An 18,203-nucleotide genomic window follows, 5' to 3' on the forward strand; every position below is an offset into this window, starting at 1 on the left:
TGATTCTAGGATAGATTTGGGATGATAATATGAACTGTCATAAAACAAATTAAGTAAAATATGATTATTTCGTAAAGCATGAATGAATAAAAGTATAGTCAAGTGATTGATTAATAATGATATTAATGTATTTAATATTTGATTGAATGTAATTGTAATTAAAGACTACAAAATGGAAGCACAAAACAATTTGTAAACCAACCGGCCCACTGTATGTATATATATGGAAGATGGCTTGATGTTTTTATGTTTTGTTTGTTATATTTGTTTTAAAAAACAATATTTTTTTAAAAAAAAATATGTAAACTCACTCAAGAAATTTCGTTAAGTTTCAGCACATTGTACAAATCTTGAAAATTAATTTATTCCATAAATACTGTGTTTAATAGGAATACAATCTCTGAAACTTCATGTGTAAATTTCACTTCCTTTATCCTAACAATTCTTTTCTCCATTCCAACTCTTCCAAGTATTACTGTTTTTGTATCTTAAACCATCACACTCTTACAACTTTATCAAGAAGCATAATATAAGAAGCTGAAGGGACAAGTAGCATTTGTTAAAGCCTCAGTTTCTACCATGGAAGCCACCAACCAAGAACCAGCTTGATTTCACCTTCAAATAAGAGGCCTTTTGATAGGCTGAATCAATCACCAATCATGTCTCAGTTCTCCGTCAAGGAATGGTTTTCATAGGTCATGGGGCTCAAAGTCACTCAGCTATCACTAACCTTCAGAACAAAAGTTGGAACCACAATTGTTCAGAGTATCACTGATGATGGGAATGCTGTTTTCTGCAGATTTATTCAATCTCTATTGAAGGTTACTTGCAATTTTTAAGACCCACCAAAGATATATCAATTGGTAGTTGAATTTCAAAGAATATAACTACTAAAATGAGTTTGGACTGGAGTTATCTGGCTAGTCAAGTGCAACTGTGCATGTCGGCATATATACCTAAAAATCAGAGCTAAAGCCTTAAATCTCGTGTTAAATACTGAGAGATGCCATATGAATGTAACTAGGAGCTTAGATGTACAGGAGTTCTAAACTGATTATGGTTCAATCAGGTTTTTTTTTTACTAGCAGGATAGAATTTAAGACATTCACTTCAGATTCTTACTTAATATTATTGTCAACTAGCTTAAAGATGAAGGTGATTTGCAGTAGTTCTTGGAAGCAAAATCCTAGCTCACAGTATCTAAGCGTTTGCTCGAAGTTCTCTTTATCAAATTTCACAATTAAATTCTTCTTTTTCATTATGCAGCATATCATTTGCATTTAATGGATCTCGTTGCATAGGTTAAGTTTAGGGCACAGCCTATATGTACATCACTTACTTTGTTTCACCAGCACACATACCCAATCACTCATACTTATCCATTACTTCTCCATGACCTCTGAGAGAAGCCATTCAGGATGCCAACAGAAGGAAGAGGAGAGATAGGTCAGATAAATTCAGGGGCAGCAGATAAGAATGCCTGGATCATAATCTAATTTGATATGCATTTTCCAGAATAAATGGATAAACTGTCTGTGGGATCCATATGCTCACAAACACACTGCATGTAATCCTCGACTTACAACTTCGATTGAGTTCAGAATTTCTGTTGTTCAGCAGTGAGTTATACCCACACGCATTTTTTTTTTTTAACCACAGTTGTTTGGCAAATTTTAAGCAAAAGTTGCTTGTTTTGTAATAAAATCAATATAATGTAGCATGTTTTACTCCTCTCAGGTTTATGAGATTATTCCATGAATTAATGTTTAAGTTTCAAGACTGGAGAAACATCAAAGCTGCCAAGAAGTAGGAGGAAAAAAATCCCAAACGGATTCAGTAGGAGCTTTTTGTGGTCTATAAAAATAACTGATTATGGAATAGGAAAATAATTCCTTAAATATTTCATCCACCAGAAAAAGCACTCCATCTAGCTACCTTGATAGAAGCATTTTAAAATTCACAACATAAGGTATTTGGTCTAATGGTGAAGTCACTGGCCTAGAAACCAGGAGACTATGAGTTCTAATCCTACCTTAAGTATGAAAGCTAAGCTGGGTGACTTTGGGCCAATCACTGGGAGATTTTGAGTTCTATCTTTAGAGAATAAAACTTCTTCAGTTCTGCTGAAACAGATGCAAGAATTTTGGAGTTACTCTCCTTTAAATTCTGGATAAATGTTGGGTGTAGTGGTTAAGGTGCCAGGCTAGAAAGCAAGAGACCATGAGTTCAAGTCCTGCCTTCACCATGAAAACCAGATGGGTATAACCTTAGGCTAGTCACTGTATCTCAGCTCAATTCACTTGTTACTGTGGGGAAAATAGGAGGACGACTTATTAGGTATGTTCTCCGCACTGATTTATTTATTAAAATAATAAAAATGTTATATAAATATATAATGATGCATTTTACTTTTTCAGCCCCATCATCATCATCTTTATTATCATCATCGTAATCAAGATGAATTATTTATACCCATTTTTAATAGAGTTCTTTTAATAATCGTGATATAACATGCAAGTGATTTAAGACAGACAAGATTTTTTTTTAAGATCAAGGGATTAGAAAAATTAATGATTTTAGGTTCTACAGACATTAAAAGGTGTCTCTTTTTCTAAACAGCTTTAAAGATCTTCAGAAATTTCTGAGTCTCCCACTGCTCCGGGTTGTCTGATACAATCCTAACTATGCAAACTAAAGCCTGCTGATTCGATCTATTATATGATCATTTTGGTTACCAAAATAGGTTGCAATCTTAGTAGCAAAAAAATCTGTATCTATTGCTAGCCACAAGTAGAAACTTAGCCCAGAAACTTGAATAATCGTATATTATGTATCTTACAATTAATGATGGTAACTATGATTTATGATCTATGACCTATCACTTTGTTGTTTGTATGTACATGAGAGCTTATGCATCGGAGACAAACTGCTTGTGTGTCCAACCATTCTTGGCCAATAAAGAATTGTGTTCTATCCTATCCTCCTTTAACATCTGATGACAGAATAAATATTTTCATGCATTACAAAATGTGCTACTGCTTTGATTTACTTCTGGACAAAGAAGATGTAGACCTTAGCATCTCCTTCCTCTTAAAGATGGCAGGTCCAACATTAGCTGTAACTGAAATCCTGCAAAGCTAGTAGATACTAGAACAATGATGGCAAACCAATGACATGTGCATCCAAGGTGACACACCATGATGTTTTGGATGACACCCCAACATTCACCTGACAGCTATTCTCAAAAGCACACCCCGTTCTCATGTGATATTTTGTGGGGAGGCTGCAGACTCACAAAGGTTGCTTGAGAATAAAGTATGCTCTTGCACAATCTCTAGATCTGCTGGAAGTTGCTTGAGAGAGATGTGCTCTCCTGTGGCCTCTGGAGCCTCCAAAAACTGTGTGACAACCAGGCAGGCTTCAGTTTTTAGAGGCTGCAGAAAAGCATTTTCTGAAGCTACTTTTAAGGGCGAAGAACTTGTGCAACCTCAGGTATGCCATAGAGACTTATGCCAGAGGTGGTATTCAACAGGTTCTGACCAGTTCTGGAGAACTGGTAATGGAAATTTTGAGTAGTTTGGAGAACCGGCAAATACTGCCTCTGACTGGCCCCGCCCCCATCTATTCTCTGCCTCCCAAGTCCCAGCTGATTGGCTGGGTCTTCTTTTGTTGTCCTGCACAGGAGAACAGAGCTGGAAAGCAGGTTAGGGGAGGGAATGGAGATTTTACAGTATCCTTCCCCCAGGAGTGGGGTGAGAATGGGATTTTATAGTATCCTTCCCCCAGGAGTGGGGTGGGAATGGGATTTTATAGTATCCTTCCCCCAGGAGTGAGGTGGGAATGGGGATTTTATAGTATTCTTCCCTCAGGAATGAGGTGGGAATGGGGATTTTATAGTATCCTTCCCCCAGGAGTGAGGTGGGAATGGGGATTTTATAGTATCCTTTCCCTGCCATGCCCACCAAGTCATGCCCACAGAACGGGTAGTAAAAATGTCTGAATCCCACCACTGGACCTATCAAGAGAAAGAGAACAATGCCTGAAGGTACACAGCGTGCAGGAAATCCTGGAGAATACTGTGAAGCGGAACAGCAGTGGTGGCTCCACTTCTGGACAAGTCTTGGTATTGCCTAGGGTCACTGTTCAGTCTGGCCAGGATGGGAAAAGGGGTGGGGAAGAGAACTGTTTTTCATTTGTTCAGAGGGTAGGTGGGTGTGATATGCCAGAAGAGTCAAAAATTAGGCATTTTCCAAACTTCTGACCCACAAAAGTTTGCCATCACTGTACTAGTACCATAAAGTGACCACCGCCAGAGTGACCCCCAACCAGCCACCGGGGGGGGGAAGTGCAAGGTGAAACTTACCGAGTGCCTCTGCTGTCAAGAAGATGAGCATGATGGGAAATAGCAGGATGCAAAAATTGACACACACAAAAAAAAGGAAAATAAAAGAAGTCAAAACCAGCACTCCAAGGGTTCAAGCATCATTCTAAGCCTGAAGAGAAACACACTGAATCCCAGCTCCATTTTTTTTTTCCAACAAAACCTTTTGTGTAAGTCTTTTCCAACACGATTCATCTTGACAAATTGGAACATCTTGACAAATTGGAAAAAAAGATCTCAGAAGAATCGTATTCTGATCCTTCAAATCATGACTCAGAAGGTCCTTTTCTGTTGACCTCCTTCCACCCCCATCCCCAAAATCCTTTGGCCAAAGCGAGCCATAAAATACCAGCAAAGCAAAGTCCAAAGAGACCCAATGCCCTAAGCTAGAATTTGAAAATGATCCCATGAAATGGATTCGCAAACGATGGGTCACAAATCGAACATTTTACCGCTTGGCACAAAGCGGTTCCTGGTTCAAAAAATTTTAGTTAAGAGGAATAGAAGTGGAGACTGGAAAGGTGACAGAGAAGGGGGGCGGGGGGGAAACAGAGGCGTATATTAAATCTTCAGTTAAGTGGCTCCTGTTGAAAAGAGCCTTCAAAAAGGGCTTTCTCAAACCTCTATCCTCTAGGAAAATTGGATTATAAATACTATTATTCAGTAAGCTTCAGTAGTTTGCCTGTGTTTTATCCCTGCTGTGACCTGCATGGGCTCCCCACTTTTATCCAGCTGCAATTCAGTACTACATTAATAGCCAGCTTACCTGTGCAGACATCACTCCCTAAAGAGATCTAGCCATCCCGTTATATTAGATATAGGGTGGGTTCCAACTCCAGGTCCCCTCTATTAAATCTGATCTTTTGTCTACCTACAAAATGGAACAACCTCTCCCTGATGTTGGGTTAAGAGTTTGAATCTTTCCTTTTTATGATTTATGCATTTTTGTTGGCCATCTAGGGTTCATGTATATAATAAGCAACCATACTTTTTTTTTAAATAAATAAGCAACAATGGCCCACAAAAGGCAACAGAAATTAAAGTAATGTACCGTGTAAACAATTTCACCCCAAAACAATTACAAAACATTAGCTATGCCTGCTGCTGTGGTTATCGTTTGCTTTCCGGGCTCAAAATTGCCATATATACTCAAAAGCAATTTTGTTCAACTTCATATATTAACACTTCATTGGCGGCAAACCAATAAAACTGGAGTTGGCCAAATACTTATCTCTGTATTGTGTAGGATTTTTTTTAAAAAATTATTTTATCCCACGTGTTTTGTATTCTTTGAACAGTTGGAATAGTTTCTGAAGCTGATAACAAACTTGCCATATCTATATTTTAACAGATCTAGGAAAAAAAATAAAAACCCAAGAGAATTTACAGTCCTCGATTTACAAGTATAATGGAGGCTGCCAATTATGTTTGTAAGCCATGTTGCTTGGTTATCATATGTCTGATCTGATTTTACAACTGTTTACAGCATCCCCCTGTCACATGACTGCAACTTAGCAAAATTGTTCCCGAAAACCAGCATTTTATTTCTGGTTTAGAAGTCGTGATGATTATAAAGTAGGTCATCCCATAACCGACCTTTTTTTTGGACAGCATTCGTTAAAGGAGCACTCCAGCTATTAAATGAAACTGTGGTTCCCTTTGGGGCGTTTTGCCAAAAACTGAAAGTACAGGAAATCCTCTATTTACAACAGTGACCATTCAAAATTATAACAGCATTGTGGGAAAAATTGTGACTTATGGCCAGTTTTTTCCCCACACTTACAACCGTTGCAGCATTCCCAACGGTCTTGTGATCATAATTCAGCCGCTTGGCAACTGGTTCATATTTGTGACAGTGGCAAGTGACCAGCTTTTGCGACCTTCTGACATTTGCAAACTCAATGGGGAATGCAGATTCACTTAACAACTGGGACAAAAAAAGTCGTAAAATGGGACAAACTCGTTTAGCAACATAAATTTTGGGCTCGATTGTGGTCATTAACTCGAGGACTTCCTGTAAATGCTGGGTTTCGGCAAACATGCTTTAAATTGCGGCCGTGTGAGTGTGGGACACTGTGAAGAGCCATAAATGGGAGTCAGCTGCCCAGCAGCCAAAATATCACATGACCAGGAAGGCAGCTGTCAGAACTTCATAATTGGGTCTTAAGTGTTTTTAGGGGTGTCCATCATAACTTTGATGGTGGCTAAGCAACTGATTATAAGCTGAGGACTACCTATATTGTACTTTCACTGTCTTTTAAGAGATTTTCCCCCCGTTCTTTTCTTTACTGAAGCTTGGGAAGAATTGGGAAAGCCACATTCAGCCTTCAAATCTTCCCTGGGATGAATTTTAACTAATTATTTCCAACTTCTTCAGAAACACACATATGTCTGCTGTTGTCCTTTTTGTTAACGCTTTTAAAACACACTACTCCTTTTCCAGGGCGTGTCACAAAATGTAGTAAAAATAATCAACACGATGGCCACAAGAGTACAATTAAAGCTTTGCCTGTTTTGTTTTGTTTTTTTTTCCTTAATTTACACATTGCACATGTGAGGAATACAGCCAGTTTGGTGGGTTAAGGCACCAAATTAGAAAACAAGAGACTGTGTATTCTAGTCCTGCTTAAGCATGAAGCCAGCTGGGTGACTTTAAGCCGGTCACTGACTCTTGGCCCAAGGAAGGAGGCAATGGCAACCCATTTCTGAAATCTTGCCAAGAAAACTGCAGGGACTTGTCCAGGCAATTGCCAGGGGTCAATACTCTCTCAAAGGCCTGTGCATGCATGAGCACGCACACAAACAAACACACACACACACACAGACACAGGTGTGATACACAGTAAAAATAGGTGGAGCTTCCATCACAATGCTGCAGCTATCTGGAGCTTATGGCCACAGCTAACTTTGCACTTTTTTTTGATTCATAGTACGATATTCAACAACTGCTTTTTAAAACTGTGATAGATGCTATACAGCAACATTCACTGCAGCGACTTACAGTAGATTCCTCCCCCTTCTTCCTTCCTTTCTCCCCCAAATTAATTTCTTCTTAAATGGGTTTTAAAAGGATTGCTCATTTTTAGCTACAAATACTTCCAGATGTTGCTTCTGAATTGCTACCAAGAAAAAGCACTCTTGCCACGGATAATATACTTTTCCAGGGAGATACTTTCTGTTGGAAGACTTTTGGAAATGCTTTGCCAGAAAGTAAAATAACTCCCCCTTATAACCTCTTTGCATCTGTCAGCAGCAACCAAAATGGTTACTCTCTTCTTTGAAAGGAGGGGATACTATAATTGCCCATCGTTAAAAAGTCTAGTTCAGCAGCTGACCTAAAAAATAATTGGGCTGGGAAAAAAATGCATAAGAGAAAAAAGAAAGGTACAACTAATCCTTTGGAAATTCTTCTCAAAATATGCTTTAAGATCTAAAGTCTTGCATACACCGGTTTTGTGCTAGTTTCAATATATTACAGGTTACATCACTCAATTTACAAGCATTTGTTTAGTAACCATCTGAAGTAAAAATGGCACTTGAAGAAGTGACTTAGTCCAGTGGTACGTTTCAAATGTTTTTACCACCGGCTTGGTACAGGGGAGGGATTCAAAATTTTTAACAACCGGTTCTGTGAACGTGGCTTAGTTAGTGGGCATGGCTTGGTGGTCATGTTATTGGCTGGGTGTGGCCAACTTAATATCACTCACATCGAGGAACGCATCTCCTCGCATGACTGTGGGGATGCTGCAACAGTCGTAAGTATGAAAAATGGTCATAAGTCACTTTTTTCAGTGCCATTGAATGGTCACTCCACACAAAGTACCAGCAAAGGAGGGAAAAAAACTCCAGAGAAGTTCCTAAGACAGGAAGTCTAGTCCTGCCAAGAAGGGTTAATGGAGAGGCAGTTTCTGTAAGCAACACCAGAATGTTTCCTTCCTGCCTTCCTTACAGGATTAGTCCAGTAATTTCTTCTAACAACCAGTTCTCCAAACTGCTTAGAATATTAACAACCGGTTCTAGTGAATAGGTGCGAACTGGTAGAATCCCCCCCTGGTTTGGTGGGTGTGGCTTGGTGGGGGCACTATGCTCACGCGCACATGCCAAACGCACATTTTGCCCAAGCGCAGACTCACCTCCTGCAAGCCTGCATTCTCCCAGTCGCTTCAGCAGCTGCCGTGCAACAATCTGCTTGCCGCGCAAAGCAGCTGCAGTTCAAAAGCAGGACATAAAGGTTAGTATGGGAGGCCGGGCAGGCGGGTGGGTGGGCCCAACAACAGAGCATCGGAGATAATCCGTTCGGTCTCCGCTGCTTATCGGCACTACCGGTTCGGGAGAACCGGGCCAAACCGGTAGAATACCACCACTGACTTAGCCCCTCTTAAAACGGTCGCATCCCCACTGTCACAGTGATCAAAATTTGGGCTCCTGGCAACTAAGATTTACTTAAAATGGTTGCAGCACCCTCAGGTCATGTGATCACCAGCCAGCTTCCAATGGCAGAAACCGCATTGGCTTAACGATCCCGTGATTCACTTAACAAGTGCAGTGATTCATTTTACAACAAAAAAGGCCATGAAATCAGATGCAACTCACTTAACCACTACCTTGCTTAGCAACAGAAACTCGGTTCCCAATTGTGGTTGTAGGCTGAGGACTATCAGGTTTGTATTGTCTGTTCAAACAAGATTTTAGAGCAGTGTTTTTTTCAAACTTGGCAACTTTAAGACATGTGGACTTCAATTCCTAGAATTCCCCAGCTAGTGAGTCTGCCTAGAGAATTCTGGGAATTGAAATCCACTCATCAAATTTGTCAAGTTTGAAAAACAATGCTCTAGGACTAATCCTACATCAGGACCCAAACAATACTGATTTTTTTTTAAAAAAAAACATAGCTTTGAACTTCACAAAATTCAACAGTGCAGTCATGTATTCACACTTTTTTGTCTTCTTAATTTCAAGCAAAAGCAAAACGGAAGAGTTAAGGATCTACTAATAAACCTTTACAGATATAACTTACTTAAAAGTTAAAGATATAACTGAAACACTTTGATAGCCGCTACAGAGGCTATTCAGTCCCGTTATTCTTTTAAAATGTAAATTATCTCAAATTTAAGCTAAAACCAAATCTAATGAATAGAGGATCCCCTTTTAATGTGAGGTTTTAAAGTTTAGGTCAAGAAAAGGGAACCTGGGTTGCAAAGGCAGAACAGTTGCAATATTTAATTTTCACTGAACAGCTGAGCTTGTTAATCTCAAGGGGTCTACAAAGGGGCCGAGCAGATTAGCAGATTAGTCCTTAAAAGCAAGATCAGCAGGAAATTCTAGTACCGTAGATCAGAAGGCAGCAATAACAAAATAATTCTGTCCTGTTGCAATAGTGATATATTTATCCAGTCACCAAAGGTCAAGCTTGGCCCAAAAGCTTTTTTACCTCAGACTTAGACCTCAGACTAACGGAGGCTTATCTGGAAAATCTACAAGATAATTCAGCTCCAAAAAGTCCTGCCCCACTGTCAGAAGGCTGGGTCAGGTAGTCCTCAACTTACAACAGTTCATTCAGTGACCCTTCAAAGTTGCAACGGCACTGGAAAATGTGACTTATGACCATTTTTCACACAAACATTCCATCATCTCCACAGTCGCGTGATCAAAAATTTTTGTTTGTCAAAAGGTCGCAAAAGGTGATCGCATGACTCCAGGTCACTGCAATGGTCATAAGTATGAGGCCGCTGCCGTGCATCTGAATTTTGATCACATGATCATGGGGATGCTACAAAGGTTGTAAATGTGAAACAGGGCTGTTGTAACTTTGAACGGTCACTAAATGCTGAAAGTCAAGGGTTTACCTATATATTAACAGGTTCCCAGCATACTATCTGGCAGTCAGCATGATTGTTGCATTTCAATAATCTTCCTACTTCCTACACAGTGATTTTCAATAGATCGATAATTTTGCAAAAAGAAGCTGTTATTTGTTTAGATATTATTACACACCCTCTTCACAGGAAGATTCTCAGCAGTTATATCAGTACACTAAAAGCCCGTTGATCTAGTCTCCAACGCACCTGAGGGTGGGACAAGAAGCAACAGAACGGAAACTAATCAAGGAGAGATTTCCTATCAGTGAGAGTAATTGATCAGTAGAACAGCTTGTCTCCAGAAATGGTGGGTGCTCAATCACTGGAGGCTTTTAAGAAGAGGTCAGACAGGAATAGCAAGAGCAAGAGCACTTATATATCTCTTTACAATACTTCACAGCCCTCTCTAAGCAGTTTACAGAGTCATCCTATTGCCCCCAACAATCTGGGTCCTCATTTTACCCACCTCGGAAGGATGGAAGGCTGAGTCAACCTTGAGCCTGGTGAGATTCGAACTGCCAAATAGCCGGCAGCCGGCAGTCAGCAGAAGTAGCTGCAGTATTGCATTCTAACCTCTGCGCCACCTCAGCTCAGTATAGGATGGTATAGGGCCGTGATGGCGAACCTATGCCACACATGCCAAAGCCATTTCTGCCGACAGGTGAGCCGTTGCCCGGAACAGATCCCCTGCGCATGTATGCCTGCCTCCCACCAGCCAGCTGATTGTTGGGCCACGTGGGGAGCGGGAGGCACGCACAGGGGGTGTTGCGTGTGCATGCGCAGGGGGATGGAGAGGTGTCACACGCGCATTGCATTATGGGTGCAGGCACGCGACGGCAAAAAGGTTAGCCATCACTGGTATGGGGTCTTCTGATTGAGATGGGGGCGGGATTAGAAGACCTCCAAGGTCTCTTCCAACCCTTGATATTCTGTAACTTCAGTTAAAACTTGTATGCCAACCATTTTTGGGCTCCAAGTGGGAGCGTTTAAATACTAAAAAGTGTGTGTTACTTGAAGAATAGAAATCTTTCCTTTCCTTGTGACTAAAATGTTGTGGCCCCGTTTCCCCAATATTTCCCCAATTTCTTGAAATAAAAGGCAAGGATTCTCTAACCGAAGTGATTCACTTGGAGAAGGGGGACATTTCCCCATAATTTTCTAACTGATTATTTCTCAGTAGCATGTCTGTTCTAATTAAGAAAATATAATATACAAATGCAGCTTTCAATTCTGAATTTTGAAAAAACATGCCTTGGACAATGCAAGAAACACTCCTATACCACAGAATTGCAGGTGAAAAGTAAATTGGTATGAACAAATATTTATGTGCTTGTTTTTTGGCCTCCAACAGTCCTAGACCTTCAATGTCTCTGGAGCAGAAAACTTTACTTTTATTTGTGTTGTTTATTTTCATTTCTGAGAAGACATGCACATCTGTAACCTAATTCCATTAAATCACAAATGTACCAAGAGGCTCTTGTGGGCTTTGGAATTACCGTATATACTCGAGTATAAGCCGAGTTTTTCAGCACATTTTTTGTATACTCGAGTCAGCACATTTTGCTTATACTCGAGTCAGATTCCCTCTGAAAAAAAAATGGTGTGGAGCTCCGGAGCTGGGCAGCCGCTTCCCTGCTTCCGTGTTTCCTTTGCAACTTGTAAGCATGGGGGTAATCGGAAGCAGAAAAATTCTTGCATGAGGATATATTGTTTTTTCTTTATTTAACTGTTCTTTTTTTTGGGGTGGGGTGGAATCCCACCGTCATGTGAGAATGCTCAGACACGAAATCTATCCGCCTGAAAATAAGTGTGTGTGTGTGTGTGTGTGTGGGATTTTAACAGAGGGAAGACATAGGGAGAAGGCAAAAGCGACGGAAGATCCTTCAGCCCCAGCTGCTTTCAGTCCGCTCGGGAGGAGGAGGGGGAGGAAAAGTTGGTGAGAGCGGCTCGCGTTGTTTTCTGAGATCGCAGAAACCAACGCGAGCCGAGGTGGCTTCGTTTCCTCAGCCCTAGCTGCATTCAGTCTGCTCGGGAGGAGGAGGGGGAGGAGTAGGCCACCTCCTCCTCCCCCTCCTCCTCCCGAGCGGACTGAAAGCAGCTAGGGCTGAAGGATCTTCCGTCGCTTTTGCCTTCTCCCTATGTCTTCCCTCTGTTAAAATCCCCCACACACACACTGATTTTCAGGCGGATAGATTTCGTGTCTGAGCATTCTCACATGATGGTGGGTCTTTCCCCCCCCCCTAAAAACAGTTAAATAAAGAAAAAACAATACATCCTCATGCAAGAACTTTTCTGCTTCCGATTACCCCCATGCTTACAAGTTGCAAAGGAAACACGGACGCAGGGAAGCGGCTGCCCAGATCCGGAGCTCCACACCATTTTTTTTTCCCAGAGGGAATCTCACTTGAGTATAAGCCGAGGGGGTTTTTTTCAGCACAAAAAATGTGCTGAAAAACTCGGCTTATACTCGAGTCAATAAGTTTTCCCAGTTTTTTGAGGCAAAATTAGGTGCCTCGGCTTATATTCGGGTCGACTTATACTCGAGTACATAAGGAAGTGAAATCTGCTTTTTGTCCAATGTTGCATTCCACTCAGAAGCAGTAGTTTGCTCTAGCAAGTTCAACAAAAGATGTCTCTCAGGGTTTCCACAGAGGAGGAACTGAAAGCCCGCTAAACAGCAGTATGTAGTGATACGTTTGCAACTTTTCATTTTTGGATAAAAGTGGAACCTTCTGATCAGGTCTCTATCAAGAAAGGAAAGAAAAAACGAGAGAACCGTACCTTTCTTTGCCTTCTTCTGAAGCTTCAGGGTGTCTGAAGATTTCTTCTTTATTTCCTGGCGTGCTTTTTTATATTCTACCAAGAGAGTGAGAAAGAGATCGTACATAAACATATTTGATAGGCAGTGGGGCTAGAAGCTCAAGTTAGACAAGCAATGTTGGAGATGAATTTTAATAGTAATATTGAGTAAGTGAAGGCTCTGCTGAAATTCAGTGGGGCTTATATGCCAAGGTAAGCTTATATGAGATTGAAGCTTAAGCACTTTTCATTTTAATGGCTTGGTGCATTTAACATTTTGCACAAACGAAGGTCAAGAAAGACTAGGAAAACATAATCAACGGAAGTTGTAAAGGCCATAAGTAATAACAGAAGGGATTCTTAGCAATTGCAACGGATTGCCATGGCTTCCTTTTTTTTTACATAGAAAAATAAGGTCACCAGACGAATCAATTTATGATCTGGAACAAGCAGGATCATTTTTGATCAGCAGTTTGAATGACATACATATCCTCCCGTAGCCAAAGCCAAAATATAGGACAAACCAAGCAATATTTTTGGGCCACCTTTAGACACCGACAAATTTATCACAACGTGGACTTGAGACCTCATTCATATCAGCAGATGCTTAAAAATCTATCTCTGTGTGCGTGTGTGTGTGTGTGTACAGCATGTGCGTAAACGCAACATATGGAAGAGAAGCTAAATTGTAAACTGTGGGATCAGAGCAAAACCTGGGGGAAAAAAAGGCCATCACATTATCAATAGAAGCTACTGTGCATTATCATACTGTTGAAAATGTAAGACCATGGAGCATAACTCACTGCTCAGTGCAGGAATCCAGGTTAAAGCACCTTCAACATCTATCCAAATTTTAAATGAAGACATCAGCAATGGAAAACTTACCGTTTCCCTGCTCAGAAATGGGTATCTTCTGGTGACTGACCCTTTGTGTCTTATAACATCCATCCATCCACTTACCTCCCTACCCACCCATCCATCCTATATCATCTAATTATTTATTTAATTTATAGACTGCTTATCTTACCTCAAGGCAACCCTGGGCGGCTTACAATCGTAGTCTTAAGCTACGATATCTGGGCTAAAGAGAGAGATGGTGGACTAACTATTGTGATCATAAAGGCCACAATGTGGGTGAGTTATGTGAGTGGGATGTATTTTTAGGGAAATTCTGAAAGGTTTATTATTTAAAATATGGTAGGCTTACAGGGTATATTTTATTTACAACTACAATGTAATTTTTTTACATTGCTTCCCATCTTAAATGTCACCCAAAAAGTACCTTTGATTTCCTACTACAAAAAGAAGATCTGTGGACAAGTATCAGGGATTTAAGTTCTCCTGCCCAGCAGCAACCAGGCAACTGGCTGGATTGTTGAATAGTTTCCGTTGTTAGGAAATTTTTCTTAATATCTGCAGCAATGTGCCCTCTTGTATATAAAGACTATTGTTTCACGTCCTGAGACAACTGAAGTCTTGCATCAGCAATAATTGTTTGGGGAATGTTACTGTTAATATTGTAAGAGCCATTGTCTGAAAGGAAGGAACCCGTCAGCAGGCAGATTTTTAACAACCTGTCGGGGAAACAGCGAGTGACCTTGAAGGACACAGGAAGAAGAGCTGTTCCCAAGGCATGGGGCAGATCCACGAGGCTAGAGCCCAGGCCAAGAAAATAACTTGAGAAAATGTATTAAACGAGCCCCTCCCTCGTTCTCAGAAGAAGAGAAGGACATTTAGACTTGCAAAATTCTGTTGTCATAGCCGTTCTAAGTAGCTGTTCTGACATCTATCTACAAGTGGTCCTCAACTTACAACCATTCGTTTTAGTGGCCGTTCAGCAATGGTGCTGAAAAAAGTGACTTATGACTGTTTTTCACGCTTAATGACAGTTGCAGCACCTGTGTGGTCCTGTAATCAAAATTCAGACGCTTGGCAACTGGTTCATATTTATGGGAGTTGTAGTGTCTGGTGATCATGGGATGAGTTTTTGCAACCTTCTGACAAGGGCAAGCCAGATTCACTTATGTTTTGTTTAGCCGGCAGCAGGTGCGGACGTCTGAGGAGAGCGAGGACTCAGATGAGGGGCCAGGACCATTAGGGAGTGGACTGCTGCCTTCAAAGATTGTGGGGGCTGGCAGCAGTGATGAGGAGGTTCCCAAGGAGCCTGTGCCAAGCGCGCAGGATTGCTCAGAGGAAAGAGCAGCTACAACAGCACGGGCGACTCGGGAGTAAGGCTGCAAGGTAAGGGCCCCTCCTTCAAGAAGATAAAAGCCAGCTGTGAATCAGACATTCTTTTGCAGAAGGCAAAGTCGTTTTGAAACCACAGCCTCATGGACATTCCAGTATCCTGAGTTTGTATTTGAAAATTTTTGTCTTGCAAATTATTTCTTGTCTGTTATCTTTTGGCAAGCCTCGCAGAGTTTGGCAAGGCTTGTGCTTATCACATAAAGCATTACAAGGTTTTTGTTCCTTTTGGATTGTGTTTGATTTGTCAGAAAAGGGCGTGGATCAGAACAACTTAACCATGTTACTAATTTTACAACTGCAGTGATTCACTTAACAACTGTGGCAAGGAAAGCTGTAAAGGGAGGCAAAACTCACTTAACAACTATCTGGCTTAGCAGCATAAATTTTGGGCTCAGTTATGGTTACAGGTCAAGGACTACTTTTGTCTATCTGTCTGTCTAGCTATCCAGATACCTAGCTACCTATCTTAAATGTTGCCCATCTCGACAAAGGAGACTCTAGGAGGCTTATAGACATTGAATAAAATACAAAATAAAACAATAAAGACTTAAAATTTTAAATTTAAATTTAAAAAAAACTAAGCAGGATGGAGACAGAGGGAGTAAAGCGTGCACCAAGAGGAAGAGATGAGGGTGTTCTCTATTCAATGAGCCACCTCCAAGGTACCACACCCCCATTGGGGTCCCAGGTGAGTTGGCACAACCATGTTTTCAGGCCTTTCAGAAAGCCAGTAGGATGGGAACAGATCTGACCTCAAGGGGCAGAATGTTTCCAAGGGAGCCATGGTTTGGACTCTGCCAGCCTAAATTCCTTGGCTGATGGTTACCGCAGCATGCCCCTTCTGTTGATATGAACGGGTGGGCTAATCCCATCTGGTGAACCGGTTTCTCAGAGAGATTATGCTGTTGGTTTCTAATCTGGTCTATTTCATTGGGCTGACATCAATTTTCCTTCTGTTCTTTTAAGGCTGTTCTCTATTGTCTCCACCCATATTATTCTATCATTTCTGCTGTGTGCCCCACACACCAACCCAGCCCCCTGCAGTCCCACTGCCATGTAGCTACCTTTTGCATGGTCTTTGTCCAGCTGATTGGCCACTTTCTTCCATTCTTCCATCTGTTCTTGAAGTGGGTTTATCAGACAGTCAATTAAAGCACTAGTTTTGTTGAGAAAACACAAAGAGGAATCAAATCCTGCAGGAAAAGGACCAATCTGAATCCACCTCTAAACCTTTTAAAGGCACACTTTTCCCACACAGGAACCAAAATCCAGAACTTAGAAAGTCTGTTTCAATCACAAGCACCATAAATCGGGTTTAGCAATCCTGTAAGAAAGGATTCATGTATTGCCTCAAGGCTGCCTTATAGAGTAAACAGCAGGCTGTTTGAGATTGAGAGGCTGGGGAATTCTGGGAGTTGAAGTCCCGGCGTCTTAAAGTTGCCACGGTTGAGAAATACTGGTTTAGCCCAAGGCCACTCAATGCAAGAGTGGCAAGAAAGGGCTACACTTAATCCCTTCAGTGGTGGGTTTGCAAACCCACCACTGGAATGGAATGCTCAGGACAAAGAAATTACCAGGACAAATCACATGCTAAATCTGATTTAATTACACAGGCATGTAATCTAAGTTCAATTACTTACAGTTAATATGATGATTTGCCATTATCTGATAATTTCCCCCATCTGCTACGTTAAGAAAAAAATGACAGTTTTGTGGCATCTCTGCAAAAAGGCTACAAGCCAAATCCAAAACTCTAGGGAAGCTCAATCTGTGCATCCTTGCTTTTGTGACTACGAAGCACAATTTAGATTTGCAGCAACACTTCCTTAATTTCTGTCTCAATCTCTTAATCATCACGCAAGAACAACTCCCCAATTTGTTCAAGAGTTACCAGAAATAGGCCCGCAAGGGAAAAACTGTTTTTTGCAACACTAATCAATGTTCTCAAAAAATTGGAAATCACGCGTTTTGCCATTCTTCACCCACTGCTGAGTTAGAGCAATGTCTGAAACAAGAATTCCTATTTTGAAAATACAGAGCCGGAATGTGACTTGTGACTTCTCACGTTGAGTTTTCCCCTTTGCAAAGCCCAATTTGTAGAGTGGGAGAAAAATGAAAGGATGTTCCCAGCAACAAAAAGTCGAGGTTAGCTGGAACTCAGCCCCAGTAAACAGCTTAATATGGTCCTGAATGAAAAAGCCTGAGTACCAATTAAATTCTGAACGCCATCCAATATCTAGTGAAACTCTGTTCCCAGACTGTCAGCTGGCAACATGCATAACTCACCTTGAAAACTGTCTCAGCTTGGACTCAATGCTTCGATGTCGCATGCACATTCTGGTTAAAGCAGAGCCAATTTCTCTGGTAGCACCTGAAAAGGAAGTAAAAATAGAAATGGACTTAACATATCGAAACTGGCACCACAAGTTCATTCTGGCAAAGAAAATAAGCATGTAAAACCCAGATTAGACTGAGGGTATGAAGCATTGGAGTTCAAGAACCTGATCAAACCTTATGAGAGGCTCCTACAGAAATCCGTAACGTTATTATACACATTTTTGGATCCTGCTGAGACTGATAACTGGGTAACACATTTCCATATAGATTTTGATGTATATGGAATTTGAAATAAAGTATAAAACTTTTGAGAGCCAATTTGGTGTAGTAGTGGTTAAAGATCAGGCTAGAAATTGAGTGACTGTGAGTTTTACTCATGCCTTAGGCCCAAAGCCAGTTGGGTGACTTGGGGCCAGTCACTTTCTCTCAACCCTAGGAAGGAGGCAATGGCAAACCACTTCTGGAAAAACCTTGCCAGGAAAAATACAGGCATTCTTAGAGAATCGGACATGGCTGAATGGTAGAAGGAAAAAATAGAAACAGATCTGGAATGAGATTGTATTTTTGAAAGTTATCCTCCC

At 41.0% G+C, this 18,203-nt stretch overlaps 1 protein-coding gene across 23 annotated transcripts in view; it reads right to left on the minus strand.

Moving 5' to 3' along the window:
• The window catches only part of MTSS1 (MTSS I-BAR domain containing 1), a 155,122-nt gene that overhangs the window by 32,600 nt on the left and 104,319 nt on the right, over nt 1-18,203 (minus strand). For 12 of the 23 annotated variants that reach the window (XM_087931698.1, XM_087931696.1, XM_087931689.1 and 9 more), the window contains exons 4-6: nt 17,572-17,656; nt 16,350-16,441; nt 13,021-13,095 (exon numbers count right to left, since the gene is read on the minus strand). In XM_087931698.1, coding sequence (XP_087787824.1) covers nt 13,021-13,095; nt 16,350-16,441; nt 17,572-17,656 — 252 coding nt within the window. Of the gene's footprint in view, nt 1-4,363; nt 4,376-13,020; nt 13,096-16,349; nt 16,442-17,571; nt 17,657-18,203 lie in introns of all 23 variants that reach the window. The other 11 variants (XM_087931697.1, XM_087931693.1, XM_026703639.2 and 8 more) reach the window with 1 other exon arrangement.

This window comes from Pseudonaja textilis, chromosome 3 (assembly GCF_049901715.1).
Source record: "Pseudonaja textilis isolate UNSWEBS1 chromosome 3, rPseTex1.2, whole genome shotgun sequence".
In the NCBI taxonomy this organism is placed as follows: Eukaryota; Metazoa; Chordata; class Lepidosauria; order Squamata; family Elapidae; genus Pseudonaja; species Pseudonaja textilis.